A 20,538-nucleotide genomic window follows, 5' to 3' on the forward strand; every position below is an offset into this window, starting at 1 on the left:
TCCATAAGGGTTTCACTATTGTATAAATGCAATCTTACCCCACCCACCTTAAAAAATAAAACAAAAGTATGTGTACTTATTGTCTTCTCTAGGTGAGTGAAGCATAAAGTTGGACCTTATTTTCTGCTCATTTATGAAGAAAAAATAAAAATTAGAATAAGAATAGATTCATGGACAAATGAACCCACTTGTAAATATGCAACAGTCAATGTACCAACTCAAACCTATTGAGCAAACTTACCATTTATAAAGGAACATAACTTGAGAGCTAAAAAATGGATGCCACCTTATTTGAATTTAATCTGTGTTTGGTGGTCACAAGCATAATGTATAAGTTTCCTGATGTTTGATTGAGAATATTTATCTTATTACCTGAAACATCTTTGTCAGTTTCTTCAGCAGAGTTCTCTGTGAGGTAATATTTGTTTCAGTACTAGTGTTGAATATATCTAAGTACACCAGTATTGTATGATCACATACTTCTGTTATATCTTCAACTGTGGTTACCTATAAAAAAAACATATGTAGTTCAGCCCATAGGAAGCTTGTTACTCTTGATTTTTTTCTCTTTAATAAGACATTTTAAAGCAATAAGTACTGTTTGATATAATTATTTTCAACATTAGCAAATACTGGATGAACAGCTCAAAATATGCTAAGAAAAGAACATATTTAAAAATAATTAATAGAAGTTTTTATTGATCTCATATAAAAAAGTTAAAAGTAGTTTACAGGAACAGTAATTCAAGAAAAACTTTTGTCAACAGTAAACAAATCTAAAACTAGTTCTATGGTTACCTTGTTCACATACTCCTGCTTCTGAATTTCATCACATTTCAATTCAGCAGATGATACAATGGTCACATGACATGGAAAATCATACACTGATTGGTTAAACAATATATCTAATGATGAAATGATTGATGACACATTACAATCTGCTGTAGTGTCAGCCATCTTGGATTCTTCAATCTGTAAAAAAGAAAACAAATGATGACCAATTATGATAAGAGTCACAATCAATCATATTAGAAAAGTCAGACAGCAAAAAAACAATAAGGTTATCATGTTTTAGAAAACACTAGCAACTTTAAAACCTTAGCGCTAGGCTTTAGTAGAAACACTATTTGTTTAAGCCATAATCTTTACAAATACTATATGTGAAGAGATATGTTGACTCACTTCTTGATCATAAAAAATGATATCTTCACTTACAACTGGTTCACCATTTCAAGTACTTTTCTGGCTTCTTTTGGTACTAATAAAAGAACTTTGATGACACTAAACTATATTCTATTTTTAGCCATGGCAGCCATCTTGGTCGGTTGGCTGGGTCACGCCACACATTTTTTTAACAAGATACCCCAATGATGATTGTGGCCAAGTATGGTTAAATTTGGCCCAGTAGTTTCAGAGGAGAAGATTTTTGTAAAAGATTACTAAGATTTACGAAAAATGGTTAAAAATTGACTATAAAGGGCAATAACTCCTAAAGTGGTCAACTGACCATTTTGGTCATGTTGACTTATTTGTAAATCTTACTTTGCTGAACATTATTGCTATATACAGTTTATCTCTATCTATAATAATATTCAAGATAATAACCAAAAACAGCAAAATTTCCTTAAAATTACCAATTCAGGGGCAGCAACCTAACAAAGGGTTGTCCGATTCATCTGAAAATTTCAGGGCAGATAGATCCAGACCTGATAAACAATTTTACCCCATGTCAGATTTGCTCTAAATGCTTTGGTTTTTTGAGTTATAAGCCAAAAACTGCATTTTACCCCTATGTTCTATTTTTAGCCATGGCGGCCATCTTGGTCGGTTGGCTGGGTCACGCCACACATTTTTTAAACTAGATACCCCAATAATGATTGTGGCCAAGTTTGGTTAAATTTGGCCCAGTAGTTTCAGAGGAGAAGATTTTTGTAAAAGTTAACGACGATGGACGACGACGACGACGGACGACGGACGCCAAGTGATGAGAAAAGCTCACTTGGCCCTTCGGGCCAGGTGAGCTAAAAAAAGAAGTTCTGGGGAAAATATATACCTTCCAGTTAATACCAATATCTTGTGCTTGTTGAACAAACTTTCCATCACAAAATCTGGAACTCATGATTGTAGTGACCTGATATCCTGTTACACATGCCCAGTTCTTAACTTCATCATCTTCCAGGGGATACAGGGTCTGTTTAAAAAATACAAGCTTTTTTTAATCTTTTAATGGTATTTTGATCCTCTGTTAATCTGGCTGATTCACCACAAATTTTACATAGAAATTGATGTTTAATAACTGCTTCTATTTTAACATAACATTTTAAATTATGAACTTTGACTGATTAATCTGAATTCTAATGCAACAACGTCTGTAACGTTCGTTTTGATTGGATAATGTTACTTTTTTACAATGCCAACTGACAATTGATGCAATGGGACGTACTCGCAAGCGCAGACGGCATTTGACAGACTTTTATTACATGTTTTAACATGGTTTCTGTCAGTTTCATTAGAATGGAGATAACAATATTGTATTTTAAGATCCGACGGCATCAATTGGGGATTTGATGGTCGAAAATACCCGTTTACTGTCTCTGCTAACGCGTCACCAGTAAACTTAATTTGCGACCATCAAATCCCCAATTGATGCCGTCGGAGCTTAATATACGATACAGTTATATCCTAATTATTTATGCTGAAACTTCTGTTTATTTTCAAAAATTACCAAATTTAAAACAGTTTTACAATAGCTCACTTTGTTCGCTACTCTTGATATTGAAAATTGTATTGTCTTTTGGAATTCAATATAAACTTAAGCCCCTTTCAACTGCAGATAATATTTTATCATAGCATCTGGCTAAGGTTTTACTGAAGCCAAATTATTTTAATCAAGGTGTTTGGTACCACCTTAAAGGAGCCTCTCAAGTAAAGTTTACCGGTATTACAAAGAGTAGCAGAAGCACCATTGTTATTGTTTGTATTTGGTCCAGTATAATCACATTTGGATAAATACAAGTGAGGTTTCTTTTTCAAGTCTATGAGACCAAACTTTTCCAGTAACGAATAGATTTATATTCATGTAAATACATTAAAAAGAACTTTTCTATATTGCCATTCCAAAAGGGCCTAAGGAGGCGTAGAATATAAGCAGAGACATTTTAGAAATAAATACTTATAGTATTTGTTTTACTGACAACAATGCTAAGAAATAAATGATCATACCCGAAACCATTCCACACAGCTGTCATCCATGTCATATGTGTCATACTGGAGCACTCTCTGTTCCCATTGTAGTGCCTGAACTCTAACTCTATCATTGTATGAGCCTTCATTTCTTTTTATTTCCCTGTAACGATGATTACAAGATTTCTTTTGTGGTTTCTGTAAAAAAAATTATAATACTTTTGAATTGATTTTACATTCAAATATTAAACTATTATTCTTAAATTAGTGTGGATGCCAAATGACCATTCTTTTGCCGTTTGGTTGCTGTCTTATTTTCATATGTCCAAAAACTTGTTCCTTTTTCTAAGGGATATATTGCAGTTAACCAACAATACATTATTCTAAGAACATCAATCAAGTATAAAATATCTTAAATATATCTAAAATATCTAAAAATAAATACTTTGTTCTAATTACTATAGGCCAATTTGGTGACCTTTTTGTCTTTGTCTAACAAAATTTTAGCAAGTTGTCACTACAATGAAACAGTTTTACTAGAATTATTATTATTTTTTTGTGTTTTAACACTAACTTTTTAATCATGGCTTTTGGGTTATTTTGTGGGGGCCAGTTTTTATTCGTGGAGGAAGACAGAGTATCCATAGAAAACCTCCCATTGATAGGAAAACTGACAATCGTAGTTAATTGAAATTGGAGTTGAGTGCACCTTCATGGGCAGGGTTCAAACTCACAACCTCAGTGTTGACTGGCTAGTGATTACAGTAGTAACTACTTAGACCACTTATTAATCAAAGAGCAGATTGCTCTGAGGGATACGATTGCCAGTTGTTTCATTGACACATGTATACATGTAGCTGGATAATATTATTTTCAAAACTAATTCAACTGCACATGTAAAATAGTTACAAAATGGCAAATCCCGGATATAAGTGTATGAACAATGTAATTAGGCCTATTCTGTTTTATTTTTGTACTATCAATTCCAAGTTTACTTTCCACAGCAGTCACTGAGACTCAGAGTGAGAGAAGGTAGTTCACTTCGTATCTTATCACCTATTTTCCTACGTTAATTCTAGGAGAAATCCCATTCCTAACTCTTTAAATATTTAATTTGGGTCAGTGATCATGGCTCCTTTCCGTACACATTTATCGGTTTAAATTGCGATAGTTTTTAATATAATACGACATCTATTGACAGAATGAGCTAATACTCGACGTGTTCTTCCAGAATTCACGGAAGTTACATCTGGAAGGGAGACAACTCGACACGATTATATGGAAGACTCCATTTCGCCTGAAGGGGTGTTCTACGATAAGGAAAACATGTATTTTAATTTAAATGACGCATATGATCTAAAATTATGCAACAACAATAACCCTCAATAGCAGACATACATAGAAAAGATCCCATGAGTTATAAATTAATTAATTGAGTGGGGAATCCAGAGCAACCATTCAATCTAAAACCCCTTGAAGTCAAGAAAACTATACGCATGCGCATAACTTCCAAAACAAACCCTGGAGCAAGAACGTATATTAATGTTTATTAAATGACCTAGATGGTTCTCTATTTCTTTATGGAATTACTTTCTCAAATACCAGTTTCATAACGGTAACATATAAGGAAAACTCCACTTCAGTTCTTATATGACAGACATAGATTTATCGGAATTCAGAGAACTCTCGCACTTTATCAAAACTGTGAATTCCCTCTGACATGTGTTTCTAAATTTATAAATACACTAAATATAAATACTGCTTAATTCTGATTTTCCGTGTTGTTAAAAACATGCATATAAGTCAATGGAATTATCAAACATGAAGATTATGAAAAGAACCTTATAGGAAAGTTGTTTAAGTTCAATCCCTTTGTTTGTTTTTACCTTTTAAAGCAAGACAATCATAAGAATCTGAGATGTTCCTTAATGTTTAGAATAAAACGATTGACGTGAGGGCAATGCTCTGAGCCACCAGTATAAGTCTACAGATTGCTTGAAAGCAATCGTATCCCACAAATAAGATAGATACCTGAGGTTGTGTGATCTTTAAATACATTGGTATAGATTTGACATTATATTTGGAGAAATATAAATCAGTGCAGCAAACTTTCATTCCAATGATTTCTTGGCTGAAGTCATCTGATATCTTTTCAAAGTAGTTTAAGTTTGAATGAATTGTCTCCTCTTGGAATGACGTGAAGTAGGTGCAGCATTTGATATGTTGTTGTAGAAAGTCTTCTGGAATTTCATCTTTACTGAATAGGCAATGAATCTCAGTGCTTGATTCTGCTGGACCTGTAATGGAAGATTACAACAGATGTAAATACATGTTCAAATAATACATCCATCTGGTGAACATTTTTATATTATCAATTTATTTATGTAACATGTGAAGTTTTCTAATATGAAACTTTTACTCTACAAGAAACATTTATATATTTCAGGTCTTTACCTCAACAGAAGTCTAAGTAGTGACATGTCTTTTTGCAAACAGCTACTTTGTAAGCGTAAATGTGAAAATCCCCCTCAAATTGTGGTTCATATCTCAATAAAATGATATCATCCTGAATATTAAATTAGTATTTTCTGCTAGACTTCAAGCAGGCAGGAATTAATCAACTATAACCAAACAATAGACATAAGAAGATGTGGTATGAGTGCCAAATGTCATTTCAACACCAGTAAACAGATATTTTCATCTCATTTAAAAACTTCCATGACCATGATTATTGTAAACTGTTTAGCTTAAGCACTGCCTATCATGGAAAAATAAAGGATATAGGGTATCCATCAATGACACAAAATCTTTGAAATCTTGTCTATATTTGTATCAGAATTTGGAATGATAAGTCCCTCCTACTTAACAATGATGTATAAAATCTTATTATAGATACTGTCAACTTACTGAAATATTTTTCACACAGTTGTTCTATCTGTCCCTGTATACTGTCTACACCTAAGAATCCCAAACAGATCAAATAAACTTCAGAATTACCACTCTTACTTGTAGCTGGTTTAAATACAGTCACCTGTTTTAGAGAAAAATCATAGTATCCTAAATAATGTAATGGATAATAAAAATAAGAAATGTATAGGGAAATATACTGAGCCTTGTAAAATGTATTTATTGTTTTCATTCTGTTTCATTTAATTTAAAATATTATCCTGCTACTCTACTGTTATCTAAGAACACATTTTTTGTTTTTGTTTTATCTCAATATTTCTGAAACAAGAGGGTCTCAAGAGCCTGAATCGCTCACCTGGTAAACAATGCCTTCGGCCATGTTTTTTGTCGAAATAGAAAATAAAACACAAACTTTATTTCATACACCCTACTGATCATTCAAATGAAGTTTGGTTGAATTTGGTTGAGTAGTTTACCAATTCAGGGGCAGCAACCCAACAACGGGTTGTCCGATTCATCTCAAAATTTCAGGGCAGATAGATCTTGACCTGATTAACAATTTTACCCCATGTCAGATTTGCTCTAAATGCTTTGGTTTTTGAGTTATAAGCCAAAAACAGCATTTTACCCCTCTGTTCTATTTTTAGCCATGGCGGCCATTTTGGTTGGTTGGCCAGGTCACCGGACACAATTTTTTAACTAGATACCCCAATGATGGTTGTGGCCAAGTTTAGTTCAATTTGGCCCAGTAGTTTCAGAGGAGAAGATTTTTGTAAAAGATAATTAAGATTTATGAAAAATGGTTAATAATTGACTATAAAGGGCAATAACTCCTAAAGGGGTCAACTGACCATTTCAGTCATGTTGACTTATTTTTAGGTCTTACTTTGCTAAACATTTTTGCTGTTTACAGTTTATCTCTTCCTATCTCTTCGGGCCATGTGAGCTAAAAAGGGAACAGCAAGGTCTTGTTTTTTAATGCCCGTGTTTAAGGAAATGTGTGTAAGAAGCCAGGACATGATGTCATCTCTCTTTATTTTTAGAATACTTCTCACCATCTTTTAATGTCTTTTTCTGAAATATTTTGTTTTTCTATTTCACCTACCTCTGTAAACATACAATTCAAAAGATACAACAAACAAATGGTATCACATTCAAACATTGTAAACTTCTTCAGCACCATATTTCCTCCAGGGGACAATATCAAAATGGATGACAACACTTCACAGTAATGTAACTTTGAGACAACCTTCTCCTGTTCTGCTGGATTATTCTGACAATCAATACTGCCATCAGCCGTAACCTATAAATCAGTAAAATGTAGATTACATTTGTATATATGTAAACCTGTTATTGTTTTGAACAAATTTGTTTATTATTTTGAAAAAGAGTTACCATCAAGCTTGCATATTTTTAGACCCTTGTCTATAGTTGAAGACCTTGATGATGACCTCTAGATGCATTGTGGTTTTTTTCTTTTTTTCCGGTTCATGTCTCATTGAATATTTTATGTATTTCCAAAAAACAAAATTGGTGATATCATACCTTATATTAACTTTACTTGTACACTCATATATGATTTAGTTACATGTTGGTGCTTAACATCCAGTGACAAATTATTAAGGACAAGAACATGTTTTGTGTAATATCAATATTATCCAAGTGCTGTGCTAGACCGAATGATAATACTTATATCCAAGTGCTGTGCTAGACCGAATGATAATACATAAAACATTATTGTCATACTTACCAGTGTAACAGGTCCCATAACTGCCACCTTATCTTTAATTTGTTGTATATTCTGCCAGGACATGAGGTTACCAGTATTATCTACACCAAAGTCCCAGTTGTCATAGCTACCACGTACAAATCTATCATCATCGATCATCTCACTAGGGTTGTTTCCTTCATAATATGGATTGAGTGTGGTACCTACCCAGTTCCATGTACCACTGTAATCTGTACAGACAAACATTATTTATACATGTTATAAGAATATCATGAAATGTACATTCTATCAATACACTCTCTAATCCAATTCAGGCAAAGTTTGTAAATGTTCGCACACAACATTCTTTGTATGTATGTTCAATATCAAAGGGCATTTACATGTACATTCGTAACATTTAACTCGATATGGACTTTGACCTGATATATTATTTGTGTGCAATTGAAGGAACTATTACATTTCTATCTACTTTTCTTGTCACTAGAAAAAAATCTCCAATGTCACAGACCTATGGTGATTGATTTGAGTTGCTACATTTTAATTGTAAAGGGTTGACACTGTAGCATGATCATGATATATATGGTATATTTCATGTTTTTGTTTGTTTCAGAAGACTCAGTTGATGTAATTATGTATGATAATTCTAGTGATGATCAAACACAGGATACAAGAAGAAGATTTGTACCTTAAAGGCCTTTAACTTAATGTGAACAATCACAATGAGCATGATGGGTTGATAAATTAATAATTTTTCAGTGATTAGCAACTGCCAATTGATAAACCTATATTATTTGTGTGCAATTGAAAGAACTATTACATTTCTATGTACTTTTCTTGTCACTTGAAAAAAAAATATCCAATGTCACAGACCTATGGTGATTGTTTTACAAACATCCTTTAAGGTCAATCATTGTTTAATATAGCTGAGAATACATTAATGATAACATTTCTAGAATGCAAAATTCATGTTTTTTGTAGTGTAGTATTTTCAGTATTTATAATTCTTACCAGAGGAAACAAGATAATGATTTAGGCTTGTTATAAATGCTCCTGGTGCTTCACACAGATGAACAGAATTAAAAGTATCATTTTGAAGGTCAACAAGGTCATAGGCTGATACCATTTCATAGAATTTGCACCATGCTTGTGTGCATAGTTCTGGACGTACAGTCTGACGTAATTCTGAATTAACATTCCCTGCAAGATTCATAAATGTTGTGTGTTGATGCCATTTTACAATGTCTTTATCACTCAGTTTGTCTTTCAAGCTATTCAAATTTGATTTCAAGGTCATTAACTCTTTAATTTCCCAATCATCTTTATGTTTGATAAAATTTTCTGGCACCTTCCAAATGTCATCTTTGGGTTTGGAATATGTGAATTTCTTTTCAAAAACATTCTGTACTTTTTGACGTAGAATTGGATCTAACTGTAGCTCGGCTGCTGTATTAGAAAATTTTCTTTTCCTCCATCCTGCCATTTATTACATTATTCTGAAAAACATAAAAAGGAGCATATTTTATAATATATAAATAAAAAATTCTGGTGTGGCCACTATAAATAATGTCTGATAATCAAATATTAAAAGTCAGCCAGTATCGATGTATAAAGTACAAAACATAATAGGTTATTTGCCTTTTGTTTATGTTGTTGTTTCATACTGCTGCATTCCTTTAATATTAGCTTTTTAAGTATTTAAAGGTCCTTCAATCATTGAAGTGATGAATATATATATCAGACAGAATTTCACTAAAGAACAGAACTATTTTAGTTTCAAAGTCATCAGGTCATATTCATTAGACACATTTCCCAAAGAACAATACATGTATCTAGTATTATATCGACAAAACAATGTCCATTGCTGGAATATTCATGGACTTCAATATTCTTTATATTTATAATTGAATAAGACAATGTAAGAGGACTCCTGTTTTTTAAAAAGTTGTTCTAAATTTAATCATGGTAATGAAGTTTCTCCTTTGTAAGTTAAAACAAAGTTTTTCGTTTTCCTATACATGTACAACTGTCAACAGCAAAATAACCCTGTGTCTGTGGGACATTCCTTCATTTAACCCTCTTGCTGCCAATAGTTTTTTAAGGTTGCATTTTGTGTGCCAAAAAATATGACAGCTCGACGTCTATGAAATCAGATACCCCAAAATTACGTCATTTGATGTATGACAAGTATGACGTCACGCCAGGGTTTCCCCTGGGTCAATTATTTTTTTCGCCACCTCTTTCGCCAAAACAATATATTTTTCGCCACTTCATTTTTTTTTTCGCCAAGTAACATAAATATATTTTTCCTGTTGTGCCCTTTTGTACTAAGAAGTAATTTTTACAACAAAACAAAAGCTTTTATTACATGAAATTGATCCCTCATTTCATGTGTAGTCATTACATTGAAGGGTTACTCTCATTCGAGGGGTTGTTCCCAGACTTTTGGATAGATTTTTTCATAACGACAGTTTTCTTTTCTTGACCATCGTAAATGAAAAGTTGAGACGTACAACTATGCTTGAAACACGTGCACGTGTCACTCAAACGACTTTATTAAATCAAAGGATAAAAGAATTAAAGTTTTAAGTCAGAGATTTTTCTTGCTTTTGAACAATTTTCGTCACAACAACAGCTTTCTTTTCAAAACTATCTTTAAAGGGAGAAATGTCAAAAGTTTACGTCGCAAAGATGTAAATAAATTCTGTATGTGACATTTATAGCGGAAGCCATTTGACCATATCATTTTGTGAAACAATTCAATCAACACCTTTATTAATTAGTCCTTTGTTGTCGATAGCTATAAAATGCAATCAGCTGATTATTGATTTTCTGTCTAAATCTTAATGAGGTCAAGGTGAATTCCGAGTATTGTCTGATCGGGTAAAGTCCGAGAAACTCGAAAAAAAGTAAATAAACAAGATGGAGGAAAATAAATCGTTTTTTTTTTTCTTTCGCCAAATTCTTTCGCAAATGACGAATTTTTATCGCCACAATTATTATTTTTTCGCAAATTGCGAAAATGGCGACCGCCAGCGGAAACCCTGCGTCACGCCATAGCCTGGCGGGGCCATACTGATCATTTCATTTGGGACCCATTGAAGAAAAATATAACATGTATAATCTTTGGTCTTTTATTTGAAAGAGAAACAGATATCAGGATCAGCTTGCATAAATTAAAACATAGACATATGTGTACCTCTACCCTGGCACAGTCAGTGTGTACAAGTGTCTCTCAGGCAACAAGATAAAATGTTAATTATGAATGATTACTGCTAATTGGTATTTCAAATATACACAGCTAAATTTTGTGTTATTGTTGAGTGTTTATAAATCATGATTGTTGTTTTAACTTGCTTGAAAGTACTAAAAGTACTTAAATTGAGAAAGGAAATCGTCGCTGGGCTTCTAAAAAGTCATATATGACTTTTTGGCTAAAAATACTTTTTGACACCAATGGTCTGGGCGGGAGGAAATCTTTGGTATTACAAAGTAATATACAGTAAAACCAATCAAAATGTGTGAAATAAGACATATTACAAAATTGCCAAAGAGGGCTATAAGCAAAGGATGGAATTTAGATAAATTTGTGGAAGAAGCAGGACAGATGGAAGACACATGTTTACAGATGAAGGATATGAAAGGAGATCCCAGAGACATCGGTACGTTTTCAGCAAATAAAATTCAAAGCAACAGGTCAAGCTATAAGGCACATGATTTTGAAGAAGATTGCGGTTATTGTGGATTTGATCATGGTGAGGGAAGAAAATGTCCTGCATATGGTAAACAATGTAGAAATTGTGAAAAATACAATCATTTTGCGTCAGTATGCAGAACGGAAAAGAAAAAACAACAGTACAGAGCTGGCAATTTTAGACGAGGAGAAAGAAGTGTGAAGAAAACAACGGAAGACAAAATTGAGACAGATTCGAATACAGATGTATCAGATTATGATGAAGATGAAGATTATTTTGGAGAAACGATTCAACATAAAATGAAAATACGAAAGGTAAAGACCATACAGGGTATAAGAGACATAGAAAAAACCGTGACGGTAAGAATAGATGACGTAGATGTGAGGGTGGAACCTGACAGTGGAGCTGATGTTAATGTAATGGATGAAAATCAATTTGTAAAATTTCAAAGTAAAAGATACGGCAGTCCAGTATTAGAAAAGAGTAAAATCAAGTTGAGCACACTGCAAAATTCATTGCCAATCAAGGGAGAATTTACAACTATCATAAGAAACAAAACATGTGGAACAGAGGCAAAATTCGTTGTTGTAAAAGGAAAAATCAATTCTCCACCATTAATTAGTAAATCCACTTTGATTGAGCTAGGGATGATACAGATAAGAACTGATGGTTCTTTTGTAAAGAAAAACAAATTGAGAATACCAGACAGTGGACCAACTTTCAACTCCGAGAAACATAACCAAGTCACACCAGGACGCCAAATAGCCAATAAAGAAGTTAACTTATTAAGAAAACCCATCAAGAAAACACAGCAAATATCAAAGGTAAAAAAGAAAAATACATATACAGATAAGGAGCAGGAGATTCATAGAAGATATCACTCAAACTTAAATGAGGGGATAAATGAAAGAGACAGACAATGCAAAGAGAAACTCAAAGGGTATGGTGAAAACAGAAACAGGAAAATTAAGAAAATGGGCCCCCCGCAAGACATGCGCGGGAGGGGGCAGTGGACATACAGAATTATGGGCCCCCCGCAAGACAGGCGCGGGAGGGGGCGGATAAAGAGAACTTTGGAAAAGTCAGGAAACCAGGACTGAAACATAAAGCAGAAGAACCAGGAGACCGATACATAGTGAACATTATAGAGACTATTATAATTTATACAAATTGAAAGAAAGTGAACATCTATATTTTATCTTTATTACAAAAACATTAATAGTGAACAATACAGAGACTGTGATAATTTACTTAATGTAATCAAACTTTATTTTACACATTTTAATTTACATTTATAAAGTCATTTTCTAATTCAAAGTTAAGGAGGAATGTAATATCTGCGATTATTCCGGGAACGTCACGCACAAACCTTCGGACATTTACTTGTTACGTAACGTCGCTACGGCGATACCAATTGTATATTTTGTAGCCATTATTAAATTACTATCAGAACCATCAAGTCTTGCTTCCGATCTTTCAAGTTGTTTGTAAAGTTTGCTTCCAAAATGTTGTATGAAAACTTGAAAATCGTTGTAGAATGGCTTTGGGAAAAAAATAATTGTACATTTCTTTATTTCTGTGAAAATAATTTAAGTTCTTGGATAATCCAGAAATGTCAACGTTTTTATTTCACTGCTATTTACAAAAATGTTCAAGTTAACATACGACATTTTGGAAGCATGCATTTTGCCAAAATTTTCAAAGCCTGTTTGTGAGAAATTTTTTTCTTGAAAAATTTGTAATATACAACATTTTAGAAGCCCAGCGACGAAATGGGGAATGTGTCAAAGCGACAACCCGACCATAGAGCAGACAACAGCCACTGCATGTATTGAGCTTGGTATGAGTAAAACTTAAAAGATTTACAGTGGCGTAGCTAGGCTATTTTTGAGTGTACGCCCTAACCTCGGTGAGAAGTTTGAGGGCTCCAATCGAATCCAAGTTCTAACATCTACTAGTAGTGGGTTCGAGGGGAAGCCCTTTTCTGACATTAAAAACTATTCAATAGCTAGTTGAACATACTTTAGAGACTATCTTTTTAATCTTAATATGTTTAAGTTGATTTCAAATCTAATGGTCATTGGTGTGAGAGAAAACATCCAAACCAGTTACTTTAAAATATGTTTATAAGGAACCGTAGGGCAAAGCAGTAACTCGAACAAACCCCTTGTTGTGCAAATGACGTTAATGGATATGAAACGATTAATCTTCATAGATGTTTAGGTGCATTATGAAAATTAGTAAAGGGTTCCGTCGGGTCTGTAGTGTTTGCCTGGATTACCGCTTCCCAGCGAAAATTGAATCCATTTATCAGTCCATTGCAGGAGTTTAAACAATTAAACATTTTCTGTAGATTTTTTTCTTGAGATGGAATATGACAATATCAGAAAAAATATTTCAAATTTATCATGTTAAAAATAGTAATCACAGACCGTCTGTTAATTGCTAAAAGATGTCAATGGAAAAAAATATATGCATAAAAATTTTGTTTCATACGTTAATTTGTTTACTTATTTTGTATGTCAGAAACTGAATGTTTAAAGTTATTTGGCAATAAATATTTGAATCTGAATTTGAATTGATCACAAAAAATCTTTTGCCAAAGTTTCATAAAATTCGATAAAGGTTTGACAAAATAATTGAAGTGTAACAAACTTTAACCACAGACAGTATCTACTTGTAAACTGCAAAAAGAAATTTCTTTTATCATTAAAACATAGAGAAATTAAACATATAAATTCATCCCTATGCTCTGGATACTCTTTTGAGAATAAAAAGCTTCTGTCCAACTTTCGTAAAATTTCACGAAGGGTTGACAAAATAATTAATATTAAAAAAAAAATTAATCATACTAAACCTAAATGTTTGACGAAAACTAGGATCGCTATTTCTTGCTTTCGCGACAAAAATGTCACAGACTCAGCTAAAATCAAAGCTCATAATAGAATCTCAGCTATTATGAATTGCTTTAAACAAAAGGAAATAAAAAGAATTCCAAGTAGATTCAGACTATGACTGACAGAAAAATTAACAAATATATAATTCAGTACCATTTGATAGAAAGTAAATTTCGTAACTTTTATTCGCAATTACAAGCTATTGAAAAAAGATTTACAAGCTTTTAAACCAGAATTTTGTGATTTATTGAGATTATTAATTTTTTTTTACCAAAATTTAAGTGTACGCCCGGGCGTTTTGACGTAAACGTAGCTACGCGCCTGATTTATTTTATTAAGAAACAATGAAAAAAATATGTATAGCAATACGTAAACTATCCAAAACATGATAACGAATTATTCAACACTTGTCAGAATTCCAATTCCTTTTGAAACAATGAAAAAGAGATATTTTTTGCAATACACTATAAACATATAAACCAAAAGATGATTAAGAATTTATCAACACATAAAAAAACGTTATCAAAATCTCACCAAATTAAGAAACAATGAACAAAAAATGTATTTATAGAAATACACTAATTACCAACTCGATTACAAATTATTAAACACAAAAAAAATAATAATTGGGTGCGAATGGACTTTCGTATGGATAGTAAACCCGGCAATTGTAACAAGCCATGAAGCCCCTGTGATATACGTATGCCATACGAAAATATATGAACATCAGATTGTTTCAAATCAGATTGGCACGTGTATTTTTCGCAAAAAAATCAACTGTTCTGGTGTCTATATCGGTTCTCTGTTTCTAAAAGCATGGCCTCGTGTATTTTAGGCAATTAGACCATCAGTGAGATCAGTTAATATGTAAGATTTCAATACGTATACCTTAAAATTAATTTTACAGCAGTCAGCTATTTACAAACTTTACACTGGTTTCCCTTTATATTTTTTCTTTCTTCGCTCCAGCAGATTTTACCTAGGCGGACGGAGTACCAGATGTAGGCGTGATTAAACCTACACACAAACTCGGTTACAAGATCCGGATGAAACTGACGCAATACTATTGTGGAATTTCTGTGAACACTTTAGAGGCAAATACTTAGTAATATTAAATCATGATTGGAAAACTGTATGAGCGTCACTGATGAGTCTTATGTAGACGAAACGCGCATCTGGCGTGCTAAATTATAATCCTGGTACCTTTGATAACTATAATAAAAATGTATGAAAACATAAAGTACTTTTTAATTCATAAAAAGGTTAACTGCTTTGCAGTCTTTAATTGGTGGGGAATTTTACAATTTTACATAACTTCAAAGTCGGTTGAATCTACCAGTATAAATTTCACAAGTTGAAACACTGACATGAGATGTCTAAATAATCGTAAAACTCTTACATTCCAAATTGAGTTTTTGTCAGTTTTGATGTGATTAAAAAGAATAACTGAAACCTTAGAACCTGCATGCAAATATAAGACAGATTTAACAAAATAAGAATATGAAGTCCTAACAGAAATTCTGTATGTCCAATTGCTTATAATTTTACTTGATGATAACAGCAATGTCAGTGGCAGATCAAGGGAACGGGGTTCCAGGGGTTGGAACCCTACTTTTTTTTTTTAACGATCAATGCATTTGAATGGGGACATATAGTTGAGTTGGACCTCCCACCTTCCTATATTTCTGACAGATGACATTCTTGTGTGTTCTTTTGGTGTAATTAGATATCCATTATAAGTGACTTGGAAATTGTTCTTACTCTGTCAAAAGTTTATTACACTAAACATATGGAAATAAAGGATAATTTTTTGGGTTTTTTCTGAAATGCATTTGTAACAGATCCGCAAAATCAAAGTTTCTGCTAGTGCCTGCTACCAAAAAAAGGGTGGGGGTAATGAACTTATTTTTTTTTAACTTACCTAATATGATCCAATATCCAAAATCTAAATACTTGGATGAATTCAGCATATCAAAGAATCCCAAAAATTCATTTTTTTTTCTGAATTCAAACCAAGTTTAATTTTGCCCAAAAGCCCAAAAATCAAAATATAAATACATGGTTAGATTTAGCATATCAACATACATTCAATTTGTGTTGAAATCAAACAAAAAAAAGTTTAATTTTGGACCCATATTTGGACAAACTTGAAAACTAGTCCCATAATCAACCAGATGCTCTGCAGGGTGCAGCTTTATACGACCGCAAGGGTTGAACCCTGAACGGTTGGGGCAAGTATGGACACAACATTCAAGCTGGATTCAGCTCTACATTTGGATTGTGATTAAATAGTTGACACAGCATAGGTTTCTGACACAGAATGAATGTGGTCTAATAATGAACTTAAAATACTTTTTTTTGCCTTTGAGCAATTCACTATGCTGTTGAATATTAATCCTCTCAAAAAAATGTTTGAAGAAATTTTCTTTTTATTTATAAAATCTGAATTGAGAAAAATTTAACCCCCCCCCCCCCCCCCCATTTTTTTTCACATCCCCCTTTCCCTTTTCCAAAACTGATCTCAATTCAAATTTCTAATGGAGTTTGCAACAATAACTACTCATTTAAATACATCATAAAATATTAAAATGTAACAAAAGGTGCTTGTTATCACTGAATGGTAAAGATTGTTTTAATTTATCAGTTGATAGTAAAAGTGAATATACATTGTATATTGTATAAAACAATGATTTAAGTTGATTCAACTACTATTTTGGACAAAGAAAGATAACTCCAATCAATTGAAAATTTCTTGCTATTGCACATATTGTGCAATTAGATATTTCTTGCTATTGCGCAATACTGTGCAATTGAAAATATTTGCTATTGCACAATATTGTGCAATTGAAGATTTCTTGCTATTGCGCAAGGATTCAATTTTTGTTAAAATCAAACTTAGTTTAATTTTGGACCCTTTGGACTTTAATGTAGACCAATTTGAAAACGGGACTAAAAATTAAGAATCTACATACACAGTAAGATTTGGCATATCAAAGAACCCCAATTATTCAATTTTTGATGAAATCAAACAAAGTTTAATATGGACCCGATTTGGACCAACTTGAAAACTGGGCCAATAATCAAAAATCTAAGTACATTTTTAGATTCAGCATATCAAACAACCCTAAGGATTCAATTTTTGTCAAAATCAAACTAAGTTTAATTTTGGACCATTTGGACCTTAATGTAGACCAATTTGAAAACGGGACCAAAAATTAAGAATCTACATACACAGTTAGATTCGGCATATCAAAGAACCCCAATTATTCAATTTTTGATGAAATTAAACTAAGTTCAATTTTGGACCCTTTGGGCCCCTTATTCCTAAACTGTTGGGACCAAAACTCCCAAAATCAAACCCAACCTTCCTTTAGTGGTCATAAACCTTGTGTTTAAATTTTATAGATTTCTATTTACTTAAACTAAAGTTATGGTGCGAAAACCAAGAATAATGCTTACTTGGGCCCCTTTTTGGCCCCTTATTCCTAAACTGTTCAGACCTCAACTCCCAAAATCAATACCAACCTTCCTTTTGTAGTCATAAACCTTGTGTTTAAATTTCATTGATTTCTATTTACTTAAACTAAAGTTATTGTGCGAAAACCAAGAATAATGCTTATTTGGGCCCTTTTTTGGCCCCTAATTCCTAAACTGTTTAAACCAAAACTCCCAAAATCAATCCCAACCTTCCTTTTGTGGTCATAAACCTTATGTCAAAATTTCATAGATTTCTATTTACTTAAACTTAAGTTATTGTGCGAAAACCAAGAAAATGCTTATTTGGGCCCTTTTTGACCCCTAATTCCTAAAACGTTGGAATAAAAACTCCCAAAATCAATCCCAACCTTCCTTTTGTGGTCATAAACCTTGTGTTAAAATTTCATAGATTTCTATTCACTTTTACTAAAGTTAGAGTGCGAAAACTAAAAGTATTCGGACGACGACGACAAAAATCTAAATACATGTTTAGATTCAGCATATTAATGAACCTCAAGAATTCAATTTTTGTTAAAATCGAACTAAGTTTAATTTTGGACCCTTTGGAACTTAATGTAGACCACTTTGATAACGGGACCCAAAATGAAAAATTTTCATGTTTAAACCAAAACTCCCAAAATCAATCCCAACCTTCCTTTTGTGGTCATAAACCTTATGTCAAAATTTCATAGATTTCTATTTACTTAAACTTAAGTTATTGTGCGAAAACCAAGAAAATGCTTATTTGGGCCCTTTTTGGCCCCTAATTCCTAAAACGTTGGGATAAAAACTCCCAAAATCAATCCCAACCTTCCTTTTGTGGTCATAAACCTTGTGTTAAAATTTCATAGATTTCTATTCACTTTTACTAAAGTTAGAGTGCGAAAACTAAAAGTATTCGGACGACGACGACAAAAATCTAAATACATGTTTAGATTCAGCATCCTCAAGAATTCAATTTTTGTTAAAATCGAACTAAGTTTAATTTTGGACCCTTTGGAACTTAATGTAGACCACTTTGATAACGGGACCCAAAATGAAAAATTTCATAAAGATTTCAGCAAGTTATCAATCACTGAAAATTTTAAGACTGTATCTCAATGTTAACTGTAAAGCAAATTAAGTAAAATATGGAAAAAAGAAAATAAACATGGGAAAATTTGGCTCTAAATTCCCTCTTTTTGGTCGTCAAAATCTCTTGGTTGTTGTATGCTATGAATATAGTCCACCAAATAATACAATAAAAAGCAAAAGCTGGCTGAATGGAATGCAATGAGGAACAGAAATAATATCAAACAAGAATGTGTCCTCAGTACACGAATGCCCCACTCGCACTATCATTTTCTATGTTCAGTGGACCATGAAATTGGGGTAAAATCTCTAATTTGGCATTAAAATTAGAAAGATCATATCATAGGGAACATGTGTACCAAGTTTGAAGTCGATTGGACTTCAACTTCATCAAAAACTACCTCGACCAAAAACTTTAACCTGAAGCGGGACAGACGGAGGAACGAACGAACGGACAGACGGACGAACGAACGAACGGACGCACAGACCAGAAAACATAATGCCCCTCTACTATCGTAGGTGGGGCATAAAAACAAATGTCTTTAAATAAATTCCGCAGTTATCAGAAGTGTCATCGGAATCTGGGTCAGTGCTTAATTAATAAGATTCCACTGGCTTAACAACACCATCTGATTTTACATTATTACAGTAAGGTTTATACTCATTGTTGAGGGTCATATGATGATCTTTTTAGTTATAGCGTAAAGTTGTCTCATTAGAAATCATACATTTTTTTTTTTTGCACATCTCCTTCATATTTTTATTTTTCTTAAGTATTCTAACATGTCTTAATTAATGAAATGTTGAGTTCCTGAAACTTCCTTCATTATTTGGTTTTATCTTTCTTTTTTTTTTAACTAAATAAATCACCATTTAGTGATGTATTACTTAAAAAAAAAACTAATTTCTTATAATAAAACCAGGGGTTTTTTTTTTTTTTTGGGGGGGGGGAGGGGGGGTGTACTGACTTGATATCTAAATCTTACAAGGTTTTATCACAACATATAGTTCAAACAAAATAGTGCAGTAAAGTTATCATTCTATAGATTCTATCCAGTCAATGTCAAGTAATTTATTAATGATGAAGTTATACTCAGATGTTGAATTACCATACATAACAAGAAGATTTTTTTTATTTAAATTTTCATAAGTAATGGTGCATGAATCTGTGATAAAAAAAAAAAAAGGTTAAACTACAAAGGTACAATGATGACTAGTTATTTATGTATTATTGTCATTTTGTTTATTTTCTTTGGTTAGTCTTCGGACATCAGACTCAGACTTCTCTTGAACTGAATTTTAATGTGTGCGTATTGTTATGCGTTTACTTTTCTGCATTGGTTAGAGGTATAGGGGGAGGGTTGAGATCTCATAAACATGTTTAACCCCGCCAAATTCTTGTGCCTGTCCCAAGTCAGGAGCCTCTGGCCTTTGTTGGCCTTGTATTATTTTTAATTTTAGTTTCTTGTGTACAATTTGGAGTTTAGTATGGCGTTCATTATCTTTGAACTAGTTATATTTGTTTAGAAGCCAGCTGAAGGACGCCTCTGGGTGCGGGAATTTCTGCATTGAAGACCTGATT

At 32.8% G+C, this 20,538-nt stretch overlaps 1 protein-coding gene across 4 annotated transcripts in view; it reads right to left on the reverse strand.

The window, feature by feature from the left end:
* Positions 1-20,538, reverse strand: part of LOC139511457 (cap-specific mRNA (nucleoside-2'-O-)-methyltransferase 2-like) — a 48,912-nt gene that overhangs the window by 7,241 nt on the left and 21,133 nt on the right. Inside the window, exons 1-10 of one of the 4 annotated variants that reach the window (XM_071298213.1) lie at positions 15,297-15,407; positions 8,828-9,312; positions 7,841-8,049; positions 7,196-7,393; positions 6,091-6,214; positions 5,215-5,480; positions 3,223-3,381; positions 2,054-2,191; positions 799-972; positions 373-507 (exon numbers count right to left, since the gene is read on the reverse strand). In XM_071298213.1, coding sequence (XP_071154314.1) covers positions 373-507; positions 799-972; positions 2,054-2,191; positions 3,223-3,381; positions 5,215-5,480; positions 6,091-6,214; positions 7,196-7,393; positions 7,841-8,049; positions 8,828-9,299 — 1,875 coding nt within the window. In that variant the 5' untranslated portion in view covers positions 9,300-9,312; positions 15,297-15,407. Of the gene's footprint in view, positions 1-372; positions 508-798; positions 973-2,053; positions 2,192-3,222; positions 3,382-5,214; positions 5,481-6,090; positions 6,215-7,195; positions 7,394-7,840; positions 8,050-8,827; positions 10,029-10,892; positions 11,065-15,290; positions 15,408-20,538 lie in introns of those variants that run through there. The other 3 variants (XM_071298215.1, XM_071298217.1, XM_071298214.1) reach the window with 3 other exon arrangements.

The sequence above is a fragment of the Mytilus edulis genome, chromosome 2, assembly GCF_963676685.1.
Source record: "Mytilus edulis chromosome 2, xbMytEdul2.2, whole genome shotgun sequence".
NCBI lineage: Eukaryota > Metazoa > Mollusca > Bivalvia > Mytilida > Mytilidae > Mytilus > Mytilus edulis.